Source organism: Ochlerotatus camptorhynchus, unplaced genomic scaffold (genome assembly GCF_037179485.1).
Source record: "Ochlerotatus camptorhynchus isolate MF236.1 unplaced genomic scaffold, CSIRO-AGI_Acam_v1.1 ptg000022l, whole genome shotgun sequence".
Classification (NCBI taxonomy): Eukaryota; Metazoa; Arthropoda; class Insecta; order Diptera; family Culicidae; genus Ochlerotatus; species Ochlerotatus camptorhynchus.
Window position 1 is genome coordinate 1,002,811 of NW_027040514.1, and position 22,770 is coordinate 1,025,580.

Consider the following 22,770-nt stretch of genomic DNA (forward strand, 5'->3'; position numbering starts at 1 on the left):
TCTGGGAGAATCTCTCCTGGAGATTCTGGGAGAATCTCTCCTGGAGATTCTGTTGAGAATCTCTCCTGGAGATTCTCGGAGAATCTCTCCTGGAGATTCTGGGAGAATCTCTCCTGGAGATTCTGAGAGAATCTCTTCTGGAGATTCTAAGAGAATCTCTCCTGGAGATTGTGAGAGAATCTCTCCTGGAGATTGTGAGATAATCTCTCCTGGAGATAATGATAGAATCTCTCCTGCAGATTCTGAGAGAATCTCTCCTAGGATTCTGGGAGAAGCTCTCCTAGAGATTCTGGGAGAATCTTTCCAAGAGATTCTGGGAGAACCTCTCCTGGAGATTCTGGGAGAATCTCTCCAGGATACTCTGATAGATTCTCTCCTAGAAATTCTGGGAGAATCTCTTCTAGAGATTCTGGGAGAATCTCTCCTAGAGATTCTGGGAGAATCTCTCCTAGAGATTCTGGGAGAATCTCTCCTAGAGATTCTGGGAGAATCTCTCCTAGAGATTCTGGGAGAATCTCTCCTAGAGATTCTGGGAGAATCTCTCCTAGAGATTCTGGGAGAATCTCTCCTAGAGATTCTGGGAGAATCTCTCCTAGAGATTCTGGGAGAATCTCTCCTAGAGATTCTGGGAGAATCTCTCCTAGAGATTCTGGGAGAATCTCTCCTAGAGATTCTGGGAGAATCTCTCCTAGAGATTCTGGGAGAATCTCTCCTAGAGATTCTGGGAGAATCTCTCCTAGAGATTCTGGGAGAATCTCTCATAGAGATTCTGGGAGAATCTCTCCTAGAGATTCTGAGAGATTCTTTCATGAAGATTCTGGGAGAATCTCTCCTAGAGATTCTGGGAGAATCTCTCCTAGAGGTTCTGGGAGAATCTCTCCTAGCAATTCTGGGAGAACTTTTCCTGGAGGTTCTGAATGAATCTCTCCTGGCGATCTTGAGAGAATCTCTCCTGAAGATTCTGGGAGAATCTCTCCTGGAAATTCTGGCAGAATCTCTCCTGGAGATTCTGAGAGAATCTCTGTTGGAGGTTCTGAGAGAATCTCTCCTAGAGATTCTGGGAGAATCTCTCCTGGAGATTCTGGGAGAATCTCTCCTGGAGATTCTGGGAGAATCTCTCCTGGAGATTCTGGGAGAATCTCTCCTGGAGATTCTGGGAGAATCTCTCCTGGAGATTCTGGGAGAATCTCTCCTGGAGATTCTGAGAGAATCTCTTCTGGAGATTCTAAGAGAATCTCTCCTGGAGATTGTGAGAGAATCTCTCCTGGAGATTGTGAGATTATCTCTCCTGGAGATAATGATAGAATCTCTCCTGCAGATTCTGAGAGAATCTCTCCTAGGATTCTGGGAGAATCTCTCCAGGATATTCTGATAGATTCTCTCCTAGAAATTCTGGGAGAATCTCTCCTAGAGATTCTGGGAGAATCTCTCCTAGAGATTCTGGGAGAATCTCTCCTAGAGATTCTGGGAGAATCTCTCCTAGAGATTCTGGGAGAATCTCTCCTAGAGATTCTGGGAGAATCTCTCCTAGAGATTCTGGGAGAATCTCTCCTAGAGATTCTGGGAGAATCTCTCCTAGAGATTCTGGGAGAATCTCTCCTAGAGATTCTGGGAAGATTCTGGGAGAATCTCTCCTAGAGATTCTGGGAGAATCTCTCCTAGAGATTCTGGGAGAATCTCTCATAGAGATTCTGGGAGAATCTCTCCTAGAGATTCTGAGAGATTCTTTCATGAAGATTCTGGGAGAATCTCTCCTAGAGATTCTGGGAGAATCTCTCCTAGAGGTTCTGGGAGAATCTCTCCTAGCAATTCTGGGAGAACTTTTCCTGGAGGTTCTGAATGAATCTCTCCTGGCGATATTGAGAGAATCTCTCCTGGAGATTCTGAGAGAATCTCTCCTAGAGATTCTGGAAGAATTTATCCTAGAGATTCTGAGAGAATCTCTCCTGGAGATTCTGTTGAGAATCTCTCCTAGAGATTCTGAGAGAATCTCTTCTGGGATTCTGGGAGAATCCCTCCTGGAGATTCTGGGAGAATCTCTTCTGAAGATTCTGAGGAATCGCTTATGGAGATTATGTATGAACTAAAAAAACAATTAAATTTGGGAACATAAGCATGTTGTGCATGAGCGCACACTTTTCATTAGCACAAGCACATAGCTGAAGCTCATTGCACGTCTTTTTAATTTTTGACGTATTAACACATATATGTATGTGTTTTTGATGTAGAGCCGTTATGCCGAATCGGTAATTAGACCAAAAATAGAGAAGTTATAGATTGAACTCAGAAACTGCTTTGAAACTATCTTCAACACTGTGCAACTGTAAGAATTGTTTCTGATCTCTTCCGTACTGTCTTGAACTTTGCATCATTTCCAAAATTCTGAATACTCATTATTCTATGTGTTGAAAAATGCTTCAAGATCTGATTTCATTAGTTATAAAAATAGATCGCATTGGGCATAATTAAATATAAGAAAACCGACTTGGAAAACAATTCATAATTCCAATTTTGAATTCTTTCGAGGTACATTGAAGCAGTATTTTTTTACATCTTGGATGAAATATGCTGGTCATAGCAATTATTCTAATAGAATAATCTTAATTGAATTCAATGCAAATCCAATCCCAATCATATCCAAATCTAGTACAAATCCAACCCAAACCCAATCAAAATTCAATCCAAATACAATTCCAATCCAATTCCAATCCAATTACAATCCAATTCCAATCCAGTTCCAATTCAAACGCGATCCTAACCCAATCAAAATCCATTTTGAATACAATTCAAATCGATCTCAAATCGAATCCAAATCCACATCACAATCCATTTTCGATTCTGAAAGAATCTCTACAGAGATTTTGATAAGAAGAATGAATTGTAAGCTGAGTGGACCAAACCATACCAAAACAGTTCCGGAACCAAATGTGGATAAATATCATGAGTAGAAATTTGGTAACGTAGGGCTAAACATTTTCAGAAACTGAAATATTCCTGCAAAATCTGTTAAAGCCATTACGTGAACATTAGGAAAGCTAAACCAAAGTTCGGACAAAGCGGATAGTGAAGAAATTAAAAAGTTAACAAAACGAAGCGACCAATTATTTAAACTTCATCCTAAATGACAACATTTTGTCGTGAAAGACTGAGTTTTGGAGTGTGACCGTGGTCTGGACCCAGATTAGTTTTCCGAACATCGGAAACAGGAAGACCGAATCGCTGTGAGAGTTGACTGTGGAGTGTCACTTAGACCTGGACCATGGATTACTTTGGATATCCGACAATATGGTAAAATTTTAAGTCTTATACTAGAACATTGCGTACATTTGAAATATCATTAGAGCTCTCATGGAAGATCTCAGTTTTAAGTGTGACCTGGATCTGTACTATGGTTGGTATTCCGAATGACCGAGAACAACCGTAATAGCGAAGACAACATATCAATAAGACTGGCAACTCTGCCATTTTCTCGTTTGACCGCTTTAGGCAGGTACAATCGCGTCATCTGCCGCTCAAAAGTAAATGCTTCGAACGAATTTGATAGCAAAGATTACATCCTCAGAAGAAAGGTTTTTGTGTATTTGCTCATTTTTCTATGCGTTGCTTCCACCTTCGCTTAAGTGCAGCGCTACTGTATCTGTCGCTTGGATTCTGGCAAAATTGCCAGTCTTCTTGATATGATGTCTTCGGTAATAGTCAATCCACTCAAGTGATTGATTTGAATAATTCTTGGCAAACTTTGACATATTGATTTACCTATGAATGAACTCAAACCGAAATTTAAAGGCAATTAAACCCTCATCCTACTTTCACAAAGCCATTCATTCATTGCTTCGTACTTGGGCTGTCAAAATTAATTTTCCGCTTGGAGTATTTCTGTCCCACACGCTCTCACGGCAGGACAGCTGCATTTGCTCTGCTTTCCATCGGTTTGACCACCGTCTTGCCCATGCAGTAGATTTTCTCCCAAAGAAAGATCAAATGCCACCGAGGTGTTGAAAGTTTTACGATCCATTTCACTGACGACATGTGCACACGAGTAAATACAGACTGCGCTTCACTACCGCCCGAAACTACCAAAGCCTCGCAAAAGTCCATCATAATTAGACGGATGCAAGTGGATTTCGCAACCACCGCAAAGTGACAAAATATGCGATTTGTTCGGTTTACGTGGGGCACGCACGACACTGATTCATGAAAATTAGGTAGTTGATCTATTTTTAACCGTCTATCGCTAGAATTATTTAATGTTGTCGAATCTGACGCGAATTATTAACTCATGGCACAGACTACGGGTGGGGGTGCATCAAATTCACTGCTTGAGTTGATGACGTCAATATGGCAGTGAAACGATCCCTCAAAATTCTTGCACCGCATGCCAATGTCACATAATCGTTTCATCACACCCAATTTAGCATGCGTGTCACATCACATCATATGCTCTTTCTCTCTCTCTTCCCCGGGTTGTCCGCATGTCAACAGGCCAATCCAAACATTCTTTTTTTTTGGCATGTCTGCCGAAAATGTGTTGGTTGATGCTGCTACAACTAGCGAGTGGTTCAATTCCAGAATGGGACAAAAATAGTACATGACAAGTGGAAGTGTTTGGGGTGCAACCATTCAGAGCATAGGGCTACCAGCTACCAAGACTGATGTGGCAGATGCAAATTCTAAATATATAGAGTTTGAACTTGCGAGAATTTGTAAGAAAGTGGTTCAAGTGGACAATGCTTGCTCGACGGTTGACAGTTTATCTCTGCCAATTTGCCATTTCGCTAGTGCTATCACAACATTTGGTAACCTTAGCTCGATGCATCCATCGAATTGGTTTCCGAAACAAATTTTCCTTTGCTCCGTTGCTTGTGTAGTTTCCAACATTGTAACCAATTCCCGTGGGGGGTGACAAGCTGCTAACTAGAATCGTAATAGAGAACAATATCGACGACAAGTGAACTTTGGCACTGCTTCAAATGCGCAGCGTTGAGTGGATGAAAAATTGGTTATTGAATCAGTAAATCGTCTAGCCTAGTCAATACTGGTTTTAAACAGCTATTACCCCAACTATTACGATTGTTCTGACAGCTTGAACAAAATCAAATTCGTACCACAGCGTATGTCATAAATCCCGTAAATGGCACTTGTCGGATTGTTTGCCTTTCGAGAATGATATTTACTTTTCCGAAGTCCCTTTCTCAGATGCATCAAATCCATGTCTTTCGAATGGCTGCATTTCTTAGAATTTGTTGATCTACAAATCTTCATCACCGTCGTCCTGTTTCTCGTATTCGTTACGGTAGAACAGAGCGGAAGAACTTGTTCAGTTTGCATTTCAGCTTGGCTCAGTTTGTTTGGCGAGAAAATTTAAGTGCTCGCCTACCCCAGAGATATGGATTCGATAAACTACCAGACAACAAACAAAGAATTCGACCGTTTGCAAATTTATACCTTCGTTGCTGCTGTGCTGTGATGAACCATTAATTTGCGTTGATTTTACGGCTTATCGTTGGCTGCCAAGAGAAGAGGATTGTACTAACTTCCAACCTGAAGAGCAAGTTTTGCGGCTTCCATCGTTAATACCGAACAAGGAGAAAATCCCATAAATTGATCACAAATAGATAAACCATAAAAGGAGCCGAGCGCATAAATCTGCAGCTATTTATCGAGTTAGAGAAGAGTGAAAAACTTTCCCCCAGTATTGCTGCTGTCACTCCGGTTGGGATGATAAAGTTTATCTATTTCTACTCCGCATCGAAGCAAAACGGTTCGATGTTCGGACGGACACGAATCACTTTCAGGGTAATCAATTTCTGCCTTCTGAACGGATATCCATCAAAAACTGGAAGTAGGAATTCAATAGGATGATGGTAAGATCAGCGAGTTTGTCTGGGCGGGTGGGTTGTTATTGGTACAGAGAGGAAGCTCGTAAAAATCAGTGCTTCACTGAGGATGAGAAACGAAATTACTGATAGGATTGATTCTTGCTCTTCCGAATCCTGTAACGAACTCGTTTGGGTAATGTGATCAGGTACACGAGAAAAAATGGAGAGGTTAATGTTGGTAGTGAGATAGTTGGAATAAATTTATGTATTAGGGCGATTCAAATTAAGGATTTAGTAAATTACAAACCGATTTATCTCCGTAAATATGGCTCTAATCGCGAAAAGAGGGGTGTTCAGATGCTCGAAATTTTCATACCTGGATTTTCCAGTTTAAAATATTCCAAAAACTTTTATTTGTCGGCTGGTGGACCTTCCAAACCTTTAAATCGATTTATCTCCGTAAATATGGCTCTAATCGCGAAAAGAGGGGTGTTCAGATGCTCGAAATTTTCATAGCTGGATTTTCCAGCATATAATATTTCAAAAACTTTTATTTGTCGGCTGGTGGACTTTCCAAACCTTTAAATCGATTTATCTCCGTAAATATGGCTCTAATCGCGAAAAGAGGGGTGTTCAGATGCTCGAAATTTTCATACCTGGATTTTCCAGTTTAAAATAATCGCGAAAAGAGGAGTGTTCAGATGCTCGAAATTTTCATACCTGGATTTTCCAGTATAAAGCATTCCAAACACTTTTATTTGTCGGCTGGTGGACCTTCCAAACCTTTAAATCGATTTATCTCCGTAAATATGGCTCTAATCGCGAAAAGAGGGGTGTTCAGATGCTCGAAATTTTCATACCTGGATTTTCCAGTTTAAAATATTCCAAAAACTTTTATTTGTCGGCTGGTGGACCTTCCAAACCTTTAAATCGATTTATCTCCGTAAATATGGCTCTAATCGCGAAAAGAGGGGTGTTCAGATGCTCGAAATTTTCATAGCTGGATTTTCCAGCATATAATATTTCAAAAACTTTTATTTGTCGGCTGGTGGACTTTCCAAACCTTTAAATCGATTTATCTCCGTAAATATGGCTCTAATCGCGAAAAGAGGGGTGTTCAGATGCTCGAAATTTTCATACCTGGATTTTCCAGTTTAAAATAATCGCGAAAAGAGGAGTGTTCAGATGCTCGAAATTTTCATACCTGGATTTTCCAGTATAAAGCATTCCAAACACTTTTATTTGTCGGCTGGTGGACCTTCCAAACCTTTAAATCGATTTATCTCCGTAAATATGGCTCTAATCGCGAAAAGAGGGGTGTTCAGATGCTCGAAATTTTCATACCTGGATTTTCCAGTTTAAAATAATCGCGAAAAGAGGAGTGTTCAGATGCTCGAAATTTTCATACCTGGATTTTCCAGTATAAAGCATTCCAAACACTTTTATTTGTCGGCTGGTGGACCTTCCAAACCTTTAAATCGATTTATCTCCGTAAATATGGCTCTAATCGCGAAAAGAGGGGTGTTCAGATGCTCGAAATTTTCATACCTGGATTTTCCAGTTTAAAATATTCCAAAAACTTTTATTTGTCGGCTGGTGGACCTTCCAAACCTTAAAATCGATTTATCTCCGTAAATATGGCTCTAATCGCGAAAAGAGGAGTGTTCAGATGCTCGAAATTTTCATACCTGGATTTTCCAGTATAAAGCATTCCAAACACTTTTATTTGTCGGCTGGTGGACCTTCCAAACCTTTAAATCGATTTATCTCCGTAAATATGGCTCTAATCGCGAAAAGAGGGGTGTTCAGATGCTCGAAATTTTCACACCTGGATTTTCCAGTTTATAATATTCCAAAAACTTTTATCTGTCGGCTGGTGGACCTTCCAAACCTTTAAATCGATTTATCTCCGTAAATATGGCTCTAATCGCGAAAAGAGGGGTGTTCAGATGCTCGAAATTTTCACACCTGGATTTTCCAGTTTATAATATTCCAAAAACTTTTATTTGTCGGCTGGTTGACCTTCCAAACCTTTAAATCGATTTATCTCCGTAAATATGGCTCTAATCGCGAAAAGAGGGGTGTTCAGATGCTCGAACTTTTCATACCTGGATTTTCCAGTTTATAATATTCCAAACACTTTTATTTGTCGGCTGGTGGACCTTCCAAACCTTTAAATCGATTTATCTCCGTAAATATGGCTCTAATCGCGAAAAGAGGGGTGTTCAGATGCTCGAAATTTTCATACCTGGATTTCCAGTTTATAATATTCCAAAAACTTTTATTTGTCGGCTGGTGGACCTTCCAAACCTTTAAATCGATTTATCTCCGTAAATATGGCTCTAATCGCGAAAAGAGGGGTGTTCAGATGCTCGAAATTTTCATACCTGGATTTTCCAGTTTATAATATTCCAAAAACTTTCATCTGTCGGCTGGTGGACCTTCCAAACCTTTAAATCGATTTATCTCCGTAAATATGGCTCTAATCGCGAAAAGAGGGGTGTTCAGATGCTCGAAATTTTCATACCTGGATTTTCCAGTTTATAATATTCCAAAAACTTTTATCTGTCGGCTGGTGGACCTTCCAAACCTTTAAATCGATTTATCTCCGTAAATATGGCTCTAATCGCGAAAAGAGGGGTGTTCAGATGCTCGAAATTTTCATACCTGGATTTTCCAGTTTATAATATTCCAAAAACTTTTATTTGTCGGCTGGTGGACCTTCCAAACCTTTAAATCGATTTATCTCCGTAAATATGGCTCTAATCGCGAAAAGAGGGGTGTTCAGATGCTCGAAATTTTCATACCTGGATTTTCCAGTTTATAATATTCCAAAAACTTTTATCTGTCGGCTGGTGGACCTTCCAAACCTTTAAATCGATTTATCTCCGTAAATATGGCTCTAATCGCGAAAAGAGGGGTGTTCAGATGCTCGAAATTTTCATACCTGGATTTTCCAGTTTATAATATTCCAAAAACTTTTATCTGTCGGCTGGTGGACCTTCCAAACCTTTAAATCGATTTATCTCCGTAAATATGGCTCTAATCGCGAAAAGAGGGGTGTTCAGATGCTCGAAATTTTCATACCTGGATTTTCCAGTATGTAATAGTCCAAAAACTTTCATCTGTCGGCTGGTGGACCTTCCAAACCTTTAAATCGATTTATCTCCGTAAATATGGCTCTAATCGCGAAAAGAGGGGTGTTCAGATGCTCGAAATTTTCATACCTGGATTTTCCAGTTTATAATATTCCAAAAACTTTTATCTGTCGGCTGGTGGACCTTCCAAACCTTTAAATCGATTTATCTCCGTAAATATGGCTCTAATCGCGAAAAGAGGGGTGTTCAGATGCTCGAAATTTTCATACCTGGATTTTCCAGTATGTAATAGTCCAAAAACTTTCATCTGTCGGCTGGTGGACCTTCCAAACCTTTAAATCGATTTATCTCCGTAAATATGGCTCTAATCGCGAAAAGAGGGGTGTTCAGATGCTCGAAATTTTCATACCTGGATTTTCCAGTTTATAATATTCCAAAAACTTTTATCTGTCGGCTGGTGGACCTTCCAAACCTTTAAATCGATTTATCTCCGTAAATATGGCTCTAATCGCGAAAAGAGGGGTGTTCAGATGCTCGAAATTTTCATACCTGGATTTTCCAGTATGTAATAGTCCAAAAACTTTCATCTGTCGGCTGGTGGACCTTCCAAACCTTTAAATCGATTTATCTCCGTAAATATGGCTCTAATCACGAAAAGAGGGGTGTTCAGATGCTCGAAATTTTCATACCTGGATTTTCCAGTTAATAATATTCCAAAAACTTTTATTTGTCGGCTGGTGGACCTTCAAAACCTTTCAATCGATTTATCTCCGTAAATATGGCTCTAATCGCGAAAAGAGGGGTGTTCAGATGCTCGAAATTTTCATACCTGGATTTTCCAGTATATAATATTCCAAAAACTTTCATCTGTCGGCTGGTGGACCTTCCAAACCTTTAAATCGATTTATCTCCGTAAATATGACTCTTATCGCGAAAAGAGGGGTGTTCAGATGCTCGAAATTTTCATACCTGGATTTTCCAGTTTATAATATTCCAAAAACTTTCATCTGTCGGCTGGTGGACCTTCCAAACCTTTAAATCGATTTATCTCCGTAAATATGGCTCTAATCGCGAAAAGAGGGGTGTTCAGATGCTCAAAATTTTCATACCTGGATTTTCGAGTTTATAATATTCCAATTAGCTCTATGTTATGCAAGACGCCTTAGTAGACTTCAAGTGACACGTCCAACCACATGATGCATTTCCCTTTAAAACAATTTGATGATTATTTTACGAGATTATCATCACTGCACCTCATTCGATAACATAGAGATAACTGTTTCTACATTTGAATTAGTATCGTGTCTCATATCTAAAAATGACAAACAACAAATGCCTGAACCAGTAAATCACTGCACGTTGCATTTCCTTCTATTTCCGTCTGCAACCTGTTATGCCTATCCCATCGTACATACATGCATGCTAGCAACCGGAAGATCGATCGATATCTAATAAATTTTTCAATGACAGCGCTTATTTGTTGTAAAATAAAGTGGATTAGGTGAGCTGTAGTTTTTCTTTTGTTTTGTGTTGTTGCTGCTTGTGTGCAGTTAGTTCGATTTATTGGCAACTGTATAACGCGTTTCCCCTTTGGTTCGAGATATAGGTTTGTTTCTGCGACGAACGTTACAGCGGAGCTACTAAATCAACTTGGTTCGGACTTTTATTGGCAATTTGAATTGGACGTTCTTTTTTCCTCGAGCTCAAGATAGTCAGACGCTCTCAACTGAATTCCTTTGTCCGTCGGTGAGCGAAATGTCTCATTTCTACTATTATTTATATTACGTTACATTCTGTGACACGCGAAGGCTGCCATTTTGCTCGGAGCATCAAATGAATAAAGTGTTTTTAATTGATGATTTGACGTGTTTTGTTTTCCACTTTGAGACATGAGTCCGCCGATGGTTTGTAATGTCAAATGTAAGCGGATCAGTTTTATTTGTTTTGATACGCGAATTTAACGGCGTAACATTTAACTTGTTTCCGTCCCCTGCAGAATACCCCTTTCGCTTCACGGGGGCCACATGTTCTTTGTAGCATTTATAATCTAGCAAACTACTCAGTACCTACATTGGATGTTGTCACGAGTTTCGTCCGCCGTAGGAAACTGAAAGGAGCAAAGCGGGCGATTAAAATTACGAGTTAACTCGGCTCATTGCTCACGGTCGGTCGTCTTCGCTGTGTGGTTCGCTACATTTCGTTTTGAATGGTAGGTACCTTCCAACAGACGTGGTAAGAAAAGATAGTGGCTTTTGCGAAGACGCCAGGAAAGTCAGAAAAGAGTGGAAACGACTTTTTGACGACATAGCCTGATGCCTTGGCCAGAACGTTGCTACATTTGCCGCTTCATTACATCCGCGCCTGCCGTCCTGACTTCTTGTTGGAAAATGAAGGTGGCACTGTGAGAAATGTTGGAAACATTTTTCAATTTAAATTTTTTTTTAGTCAAGGTGCCATGGTTCAACAGGTCTTCAATTTAAACGGAATCTTTTCAAAAATATATAAAAGAAATTATTGTCCTGAGTGTCCTGCTCATTGCTCGTTGCTTGTATATCATCCCGCCATAGCAGATTCCCTTTGTCTACCTATAGCGAATAGGGTTTCGGCTTGTGAATGGGACATTCGTTAGATCATTTGGTGCGCTGTTGGATGGAAAACTTTTACTATCCTTCTTGATGTGATCAACGGGACAGTTGTAAATTTGCCCAATGAAACTTTTCACATTTTTCTGATGATGTTACTGAAAGCTGTTACTGAAAGACATTTCTTAAGCTGGAGTTTGTCTTCCATTGTTTGCAATTGGGATTAAATTAGGGTTTATATTTAAAGATTCCCCACAGACAGGGTATGTCAGGAAAATCTAATTTATTCAATTAAATTCTCCAATTTCATTTTGAATACAACGCTTGGGAACTTTCGCCATTTTTAATTGATAACACGTTTTGAAGAAACCAAATTTTGATGCCAAACTAAGATAACTTAAAATTGATGAGAATTATCAAGGTGCTGGAGATTTTTTTCATAAATCCATAAATGCAGATATGTTAATATGAATAACGTAAACTTCTATAAAGTTCAGAAAACTTTATATGATTTGTTCACGGCGAATGAGAACGAACCAAATTTGAGTTTAGTTCACTCATAATCGCCAAAAGTGCAGGAACTCAGCGATGAGTAAATTTGTCTCATGGTTTCCTGTGGGAAACCTAAAAAATCTGCCGGAAAATGAGGAAATTGACGACAGTTTTATTCAGTCTCCGAGTAGTATCAATAGACTGATTGAGATTGAGATTGAGATTGAGATTACTTTTCTCAAATTCGGGAATTTTTCCCTGGAAAAACCTAGGAAAACATGAGACAAATTTTACTCATCGCTGAGTTCCTGCACTTTTGGCGATTATTAGTGAACTAAACCAAATATTATAAATTAACAATATGGTTCACTTCCAGAATTCCCATATATTTCTGAAAAGACGCATAAGTAATACCCTCTCCCGGTGAGAAAGGTGACTAAAAACATTCGTGGCCTTATTATTTAAGCGTGTAATCAATCCATACGTTTAGTCAAATAAAAGGTGTGGCAAACAGTATTAGCTTTCTCATGCATGTTACACGCCTACCCTGACGTCATGACATTTTACTACGTTCAGACTATAGTTGATATTAATAACGTAATAACGTAATATAATAGTGCCTAAATAACGTAATATCTGCTATAGTTTGAATTTACGATAGGCTTAGAGGTAATCCAAATAAATAAAAGAAAAAGCAGATTATATCTGCCATCCCTCTTTACATACCACATTGGTAACTGACAGGATGAAAACTCTCAACACGCTAATAATCGTTAACCCAATTTTGGGTAATAGATTAACAAACACGGTAAGAAAAAAACACTCAGAAACTCTTGAGTTCAAAAAAATCTCAAAAACAAAAAACATAAAAAATTAATTCGATTTTCAGTTAAAAGTACTCAACCGAGTACTCAACCGTCATGTTTTCACTAAAGAGCCTGAATTTATAAAGAGACGACATCTTATCCATTTGACAGGTCTTCTGCTCGATTGGAATGACTTTTCCTATGACTTTGACAGACAATCGATTGTTCCAATTTTGACATGTCGCCTCTTTATAAATTTAGGCTCTTTAGTTTTCACCATTGGGAAATTGTAACTTATTTTTGGATGAAAATCATAGCAACCTGCGCTGCCTTTGATACTGTCATTTTTGTGTGCTACATCGCCTTCGTTCGTGCTCCATTATTGGCGTTGACGGCACCGTCGAAAAATGGTCTTTTCTAGAAATGATTGACAGTTTCTTATGGGATTTTTCGGTGAAGTGAAAGGATAGTACCATAGATATACCAGAAGGTCCCGAAAAAATGTGCTCAACTTTTTGGCTCAGTTCTGGTACTATCTTCGGTCCCAATCTAATCGATGCACCCCTCGAAACATAAAAAAAATCCACGAATCCTCATTTTATCTGTCAAACAAAGTGTAGTACTAGAATTTCGACTAGAATAGGGTACGTTAATCGATTTGCTTGGGACCAATATGCTATTCAAGTAGTGAATCAATTTAAAATCGTTAGCGTATATACGTAAAACGATCCAGATAGTTTAAATGTTTACCTAACAGAGAAATTGACAGATGTTAGCGGTACGCGGTCCATGCAAACAACTCTAAATTGAGTAGAATTCACTTCTTCTACACACTATTCTAATTTTCTACCCTGAAGGCCCACGCACATTAGATCCGGATCGGACGCGTTGCGGCAAAGTGACAGCTAAATCTATTGTCTAACTGTCAAATTTACGTCAACGCAACGCAAACGGATCTAATGTGGGTGGCCCTTGAGACTGGGTAGACGGTACCCATTCTTATGTGCAGTAAGGAGTTGGCAGAATCTGAGTAAACCAGTTTTATTACGATGAGTAAAATGTACCCAAATTCTGGGGAAATGGTTATAATCGCATGTTTAGAATGGTGCAGGTATAAAAGGGAAATTTTTTCGGTGTTCAAATATCCTACACGGTTAGAAAAAAGTACCCAAAATTAAGTTCTTTTCACTCATCTCGGCACTATAGTGCAGGAACCCAAAAGTAGGTAAAGCGGTTCAAAGTAATTTTCACTTACTTGTGTGCAGTTCGTATGGAATTTTCCATTCGCTTTCTACCCAAAAGTAAGTTAGTTATATCCAACAGTAGGTATATATGCGAGTATATATGATTATACTCAACGTTCACGGAGTAACGAAACCACTCAAAATCGAGATTGAAAGTACTTAAAAATAAGTATTTCTCTAACACTACTGTTTTGGATACATTTCTGTTCTCATTGATGAGCTCTTTTAACTTAATCTTGCAGTATAACCAAAACAGTTACTTTTACTTTGAAAGTATCCAAAATAAAGTGTTGCGATTGTACTTCATTTTCGATGAAAAATCGCGACGAGCGCCATTTTTATTGCGGCTATGTTTCCTTCCGAAAACAAAATTTTACCCGTTCCGAATTTTAACATCGGAGTTGCGTACCATAACTAGTAAATTTCACGTTATGGTACGTTATGATAGTTTACTGTTCCGGAGAGGAAAAAGATAAGTTCTACATGGTTCTACTAAACAGTACGTGATAGATTTTGTGGAAAGTGGCAGTAATTATCCTCGAATTAAACATAATTCCTTTTTAGGTGCGGTCAAAAACGTATATTGTGGGAAAAATTGCCACCACCAGCCACCGATGACTCCACTGTTAGGAATATAACCAGCATCCGAAAGCAGCGGATCAATGAAGGTAATGACATTTCATTTTTTCGATCCAGTTTTCAGGATGATTAATTTTTGCTTCTTTTTTTATTTTTTTTCCACAAATACTGATCATTCAGGCTGAATTTATGGGTCTACTATGTTTCCCCGAGTGTACCAGCCGGTATCGGGAGCCAACCGTGCATCCAACGAAAATGGTCAAGTTTGGAATTTTACCCTGTCAACCAACCTAACACGATGGATTTAGTAGGTTATGATTTATTGCTTATTCAAGGACAATATGTGGATAGATTTTATTGTAATAAAGATAAATAAAGCCGAACATAACATTGATTTTTAGTACTCTTCACAAATATAGAAAACAACTGAAAAATCCCCTTTTCAACTAAATTTTCTATAATGAAAACCCGGTTTGTGTAGTTTTTATCCAACATTTACTCTTCCTGAAACAGTTAAAATCTACTCAAAACGAAGTCTTTGCAAAATACTCAAATTTGGATTCTTCGCAAAGAACTCAATTTTGACTGGTTTCACTTAGGTGTCAAGATGAGTAAAAAAGAATTAATTTTAAGTTGTTTCGTTTCTCCGTGTTGGGTTCCCACACTTTACTACCCTTGTTGTACAAAATTGACTCCGGCTAGGCATCTTGATGTCATTTGTGACAACTGCCAAACTGCTCATAAAGACGCCCGCATAAACAATAACCATAAGATGCGCCTAACCACCAATTCGGGATATCATCCCAATTTTATGTGGTATGGCCGCACCATCTAAGATATCGTCAGTATATGGTACACGCGATAATGAATAAAAACTGAAAATGTTCATGCATTTCCAAATGGTTTCCTACCATTCCCATATATTCGAAAGTGACTGGCCCTCTGGATGTGGATGATGACAAAAACAACAAAACATGATTAATTGAGTACATGGGCCTTTACTTACTTTTGGCTTCCCACATAGTACCTAGTTGGGTGAAATAAACTTTTTTCCTTGATTTGTTTTCCGTACTGAATTCCAATGCTACCGACGCCCGAGAAGCAGCTCCCACACCCACCCTTCGTGATCAGAGATTTTGTACCTCAGAAAATCCCGAATGAGATATAAACTTAATTTTGGGTATTTTTTTCTTACCGTGTGGTCAAATTTTACTCAACAGTGAGTTGTTTTTGATAGCCTTGTTACGCTCAATTTACAGTGTACTAGTCACCTTTCGCGTCACTAGAGCCGCTAGTGTCGGGAAAAATCGTGTCTTGGGGATAATAGAAGAGTGAACCATATTGTTAATTTATAATATTTGACTAAACTCAAATTTGGGTTGTTCTCATTCTCAATAGGGTTGCGGAGAATAATCTGAACATGTGTTGCTATTTAGGGCATATCTATAAAAACCCAGAAGATGAAAAGAAAACTGTTTTTGTATTTCATAATTCTTCAGCGATGTTTTAACTTTATACATTATTTTTTATCATTCATTACTGAAAAGTGTCACTTTTCGACACTGTTTTGAATAATGAAATGGCCTACTTCTTTTTTCTTTGATTTGTTTTCCGTCGATCTTGTTCGACTTTTCGACATTATTTTGAGTGCAAAAAATGTGAACTACGACTCGTGTTGAATAAAAATTATTTTTGCAACTTGTTGCATAAATAGCTATTTAAATGTTGCTAAAAATCTCATCTTGGTGGTCAGCCAACGCGTGTTTTGAAGTAGAATCAAAAGGTTGGCCCATTTAGAATCTGGACGCAATAAATCAGATCTAGTAGGTCACTCAGCACAGTGTGCCAAAACACAGTAGGGCACACCAAGGCTCTCTCGTTGGCACTGTTTGGCACCCATGGTACATACTTTTTGTGATACCTAAAGTAACTGGCATCACTGCACTATTTCTGCGCATGCGCAGTGGAAAAAATGGGGACTTCACCCTAAAATGATTCATTGGATCTACACGGTTATTGTAAGACCTAGAATAGTATACGCTTCATTGGTTTGGTGGCCAAAAACCAAGCAAAGCGTGACCCAGAAAACAGCTAGAAAAATTTCAACGTTTGTCCTGCATGGCCATAACAGGAGCAATACACAGCACACCATCAAAGACCATGGAGGCAGCTCTCAATATGCTCCCACTGCATCAATACGTGAAAATGCAAGGTGGAAAGAGTGCACTAAGGCTACGCAGAACAAACGTCTATCTTGAAGGCAATCTTTCAGGGCACCTTAGTATACTGAAAGATTTTCTCATTAATCCATTAAAGGGTTATACGGTCAAAATTTGGTCAATATCAACTTGACGTATTTCTTTCAATTTTGCATTTAAAAAACCTGAACACCCCTCATTTTGAAGGTGTGTGTGTGTGTAGAATGTTGCTCCTATTTTGATTTTGGAATTCACTCTTCAGTTGTCAAAATGCCGTCCAAGCAAGAAGAGCAGCGTATCAAAATTTTGCTCGCGCATCGCGAAAATCCGAGCTACTCGCACGCAAAGTTGGCAAAATCGCTAAAAATTGCCAAATCAACCGTTACAAATGTAATTAAAGTGTTTGGGGAACGTTTGTCGACAGCCAGGAAGTCTGGATTGGGGGGAAATCGAAAACCGGAAGCCGCTGAGACGACAAAGAGAGTTGCCGGTAGTTTCAAGCGAAACCCTAACCTCTCTCTCCGAGATGCCGCAAATAAGCTGGGTGTATCGTCTACAACCGTGCATCGAGCCAAAAAACGAGCCGGACTATCGACTTACAAGAAGGTAGTGACTCCAAATCGCGATGATAAACAAAATACGACGGCCAAAGCGCGATCCCGGAGGCTGTACACGACGATGCTGACGAAGTTTGACTGCGTGGTAATGGACGACGAAACCTACGTCAAAGCCGACTACAAGCAGCTTCCGGGACAGGAGTTTTATACGGCAAAAGGAAGGGGAAAGGTAGCAGATGTTTTCAAGCACATGAAACTGTCAAAGTTCGCAAAGAAATATCTGGTTTGGCAAGCCATCTGTACCTGTGGCTTGAAAAGCAGCATTTTCATAGCTTCCGGGACTGTCAACCAAGAAATTTACGTGAAAGAGTGTTTGAATAAACGTCTGCTGCCTTTCCTGAAGAAACACGGTTGTTCCGTACTGTTTTGGCCGGATTTGGCATCTTGCCATTACGGTAAAAAGGCCATGGAGTGGTACGCCGCCAACAACGTGCAGGTGGTTCCCAAGGACAAGAACCCTCCCAACACGCCAGAGCTCCGCCCAATTGAGAAATACTGGGCTATTGTCAAGCGGAACCTAAAGAAGACCAAAAAAACTGCTAAGGGCGAGCAGCAGTTCAAGGCAAACTGGCTTTCTGCGGCGAAGAATGTGGACAAGGTGGTTGTACAAAATCTGATGGCAGGGGTCAAGCGTAAGGCCCGGCAATTCGGATTTGGAAAAGCGGAAGCCTAACTGAATATTTTTCCTGAATTTTATACTAATTGAACTTGAAAAAGAAATTTAATTTGATTTTTTAAATAAACGATTTCACCGATTTACACGCGTTTTCCCTTGACCAAATTTTGACCGTATCACCCTTTAGTAGTAATGAACGAAGACTGGATGGAAAAAATTTAAACCTAGATATACCGTATAAAGTAGTTAATGCTAAGCGCGAAATATGGGAATTAGGAGGGCCAATAATTCCACCAGGATCAATAATTTTCTACACAGGTAGTTCAAAAATTAATTATATCACTGGAGCTGGGATCACAGGCCCGGGGCTTAACGTTTCAACACCAATGGGAAGATGGACAACTGTTTTCTTGTAGAAATTTACGCTATCTTAGAGTGTGCAGATATTTGTTCATAAATGAATTATCGACACACGCGAATCTGCATATTTTCAGATAGCCAGGCAGCATTGAATGTACAATCTTTCACATGCCAATAAAAACTGGTGTGGGAATGCATACTACTTCTGAAGCAACGGCAGTCAAAAACCAGGTCTATCTGTACTGGGTACCAGGCCATTGCGGAATCGAAGGAAACGAAAAAGCCGATTTACTCGCTAGACAAGGCTCAAGTGTCCAATTTATAGGACCAGAACCTTTCTGTGGGGTATCTAAATGTGTCATACAAATGGAAATGAAAAAATGAGAAGGCAATATGATACAGTCAAATTGGGCTGCTACGAATACTAAAAGGCAATCCAAATTGTTTATTACTCCAAACAAAGGAATCACGGAAAAAAATACTAAATTTAAATAAAAAAAACATTAAACATACTTATTGGGCTACTTACGGAACACTGTCCCGTTAGATATCATTTGAAAAAGATAAATCAAAGTCAAACAGATATCTGTAGGTTTTGTGATTGTGAGACAAAGACCTCTCAACATTTGCTCTGCGAATGTTCGGCACTATTCGTGTGCAGAAGACAATATTTCATCAAAAGCATACTAAGTCCTTCTGAGATTTGGTTGAAAAACCCCAAAATTGTGGTTGAATTCATTCTAAGAATCATACCAGATTGGGGAACTCCGCATTTTCAGGCAACAACGGCAGTTATCCTAAATGGTAACTCGTCGTCCTGAACAGATGCGATACTAAACAGGGGTATACCACAATAGATCAGCTTATTGGTCGCAGTGGTTAAAATCCCAAAAAAAAAAAAAAAAAAAAACTGGAGCGACGGAAGATGCCGACATTACGAAGACAACCGGGTGGATTTAATATGAATCTTTGAAAGCCAACGCAGGTGTGCAGAAACTGCCATGGAATTGGGAAGTTTATGCACTTATGTATTGACTTCCAGATGTTTCACGGCTTTTGAAGTAAAAACATTAACTAACATTGCCTGTTGTAGAGCTCCAGACATAGATATGCTATCCGGCACACCAACAGAACTACCAACCGTCCGAATCACCAGGAAGCATTTAACGCTCAACCTGGACTAGTTCAGGATTGATTAAAATAGAATCACTGCTACTCCGCCACTAGACATTTTAACCTCAATACCAAAAATGTATTAATTAAATAGCAGAAATCTTTTTTTAAATAAATTTACTGACTTATTCGTCATTGTAAATGCTCATTAGACTGATGAAAAATTTAAGATTTTCGCTCCACAGTGCTCAAACGGTTCCAAATCGGGTCCTGATTAGCCTTCCAAAATTTGAGCTCATTTGGTAAGAAACTGAGCTGGCACAAACTATTTGAAGTTTATATGGAAATTACTTTAGGAAACCCCACTTTTTGTTAAATGTCTTTTAGTCTTTTTCCATATTGCACTGTTTAAACGTTCTATAGCTATTCTTATGTTGTTCAATTTTCTCAGCTACATCTTTGCGCAAGATCGTTTTTCAGCCAAACGACTTTTCAAATAGTTATTAGTTTTCAGAGTTGGTTGGAAATGCTAACATGAAGCTTTAGTGTGATAAATTATTAGCTATAGAATGATCTTTAGAAGAGTGTAGGTGGATAGTTCCGTTAGTGTACAGTTTGCGACAGTTTTTGAAGTTAGACGCACATCTTTTGCCTAACCCGTACGATGTACGCGGAGACTTGAAGTATGTCTTCAAGTCTACAGGCAAAAGATGTGCGTCTAACTTCAAAAACTGTCGCAAACTGTACTCTAACGGAACTATCCACCTACACTCTTCTAAAGATCATTCTATAGCTAATCAATTATCACACTAAAGCTTCATGTTAGCATTTCCAACCAACTCTGAAAACGCTAACTTCGCGTATGAAGTAACATAAAAACACTTTGAAAGTTATTAGTTGTTTAAGAGATAGATAACATTATGGCATGATCAAGCAGCTGTTTTGTGGGCAACACTGTATTCTGCAGCGTGACATAGTAGCCATGATTTTTGTGCTATATTCTACGCGCCACAAACACCAATGTTGCCTGCAGAACAGGTTATTGAGCATAATTATAAGACATCAGTGGCTTGAATAATTAATAACTTTTGATGCTTACATTCTATTGAAAAGAAGTCTTTAACAAATTTGTAGCTGAGAAAATTTCCTACGAGCACAGTTTTCATTTTTTTTTCAAGCGAAGCGATATGGTAAATGGTTAGATGAATATGAACAAAAAATATGGTTTACCCTTAGTAATTTCCATACAAATTTTAAATGATTTGTGCCATGTCAGTGTCATACCAAATGTGTTCAAATTTTGGGAAAAATCAGGACTAGATTTGGAACCGTTTGAGCACTGTGGAGCGAAAATGTCCAATTTTGCACCAGTCTAATGCTCATCCTCATCTTCACAATTGACATCATCCAATATGGAAAGGCTGTGCGGCGACGTGGACAGTCCCGTCTGGCTGGAGCAGATATTTGCAACAACACGTACAGTGTCACATAGAGAGCCCACATTTCCAGTTCTGGGCAGGAGTAGTGGTTGCCTACCAACACTTCCGGACTGCAGTACTCGTTCGTGCCATAGAAGGTAGAAAAAAGTTGCCCTTCCTGTACGATCACCTTTTCCATATCAAGCTCGGCGACTCCTCAGTTAATCAGCTTGATATGGAAATGAAGTTGATGTTCCGATGCAGAATGTTCATTGAGTGCATTCCCAATGTTCCTCACCAGCGTGTAATGTTTGCTGTACTCTCCGTGGATCAAATCTTCATCGCACTGCGATATACGGGAGACGCAACTGGGTCGATCAGAGTATTCTTGATGGGCTGCCCATTCTGTTGATCTGGCGTTGACGTGACCATTGTCTTCGACAGCTCGTACAGTTTGATATAAAAAAAAAAACATTTGAATTGTCAAAATACCGGGTTGCCAAACATATAATTATTCACACACAAAAAAATCAGTCTGATGACATGGCACTCTTGGCACAGCGCAGCACACTTGAGGTTCACTCAGAAAAATGTTATCGCAAAATAAGTGTTTAGAGTGACCACCCCTTGGATTGTTACGACAAATAAAAAATGTTGTAGTAGTTGTAGTTGTAGTTGAATTGTAGCAATTTTATAGAACTTCCGTATCAAAGTATAGTAAAATTATTCCATTGGTTTTTGAAATTCTCACCATTATATTTTGCAGACTCTACCGGTCAACCTCAACATGCCTCAGCTCAGCGGCCAGTTTGTGCCAAAATCTGATCAACCGTGCATCATCCCGAATTACCTGGCTAGTCTTCTTCAACATCCGCTTGGTCGGAGTTGGAGGTAATTGGGTGGATTCATGTACCTCTGAAATACCTCCCAGCTGGGGGTCAAGCGTCATATACCAATCGACTCAGCTTGACGAGATCGGAAAATTTCTGTTTGTGTGTTTGTGACGAAATAAAGTTAGCCGTGTTTCTCAGCAACCACTGGACTGAATTGGACAAAACAACCGCCATTTAGATATAAAGGTCCCATTGAACGATATTGAATATTTTTGGAATCGGTCAACCACATGAGTAATTTAAAACAAGATCAATGATAGCCATATTGTGTGCCCAAGATCACATTGGCCACATCTGAACATGTTCTAGATACCCTCGGGGAAGTGTCCAATTTCTTTCTTCAACTAAGACCCTTAATGTGACACCTTAAATCAAAATAGAATTCATAAACTACACAGCAAAAAAATCTGAATTTAAATGTTTTTAATTCACATAAACTTGTAGTGGACTTTACGTATTCTCGGCAACCTAAGCAGCGACCATCTTTCTACAGCCTTTTTCTCCAAGGAACGCACACATATGCAGTATCAGTACAATCTTTTGCTGCCAGCTGCCCTAACAATTTCAGTCGAAAGAATTGTCCAACACTGTTTTGAAACGCTTTTACAAAGCTCCAATCTTCTCTAGTGAGAGCGACTATAGTGGGTAGCATCTTTTTATTCGGTAACCTTGCTATTTGAGCTGCTTGTTAAACAGCTGTGCTTTCATCGGCAACTCGCAATCAGCAGCATTTTACAGTACGTGTGTTTCATTTCAAGAAAACCCTGCTAGATTGCTTTTTCTCAGCGGTAAAAATATAATAAAATTGAAGCTGAAAGCCTAAAGAAATGTAATATAAGTTTAGGTGAATGAATTTTAACATCGCAATTTAAATTCAGAATGTTTGGCTGTGTAGGGACAAATGAACCAGGTTTGTGCTGGAATTTGGTCATGGT

General features: G+C 39.2%; 2 protein-coding genes across 5 annotated transcripts in view; both read right to left on the minus strand.

Annotated features, from left to right (window-relative positions):
- Positions 1-22,770, minus strand: part of LOC135705672 (uncharacterized) — a 279,530-nt gene that overhangs the window by 96,028 nt on the left and 160,732 nt on the right. The gene's annotated exons all lie outside the window — the stretch shown is intronic.
- On the minus strand, positions 617-21,891 carry LOC135704176 (seminal vesicle major clotting proteins-like). The gene is given in 2 exon segments (XM_065225610.1): positions 617-1,192; positions 21,793-21,891. Coding segments are annotated over 2 exon segments (675 nt in total).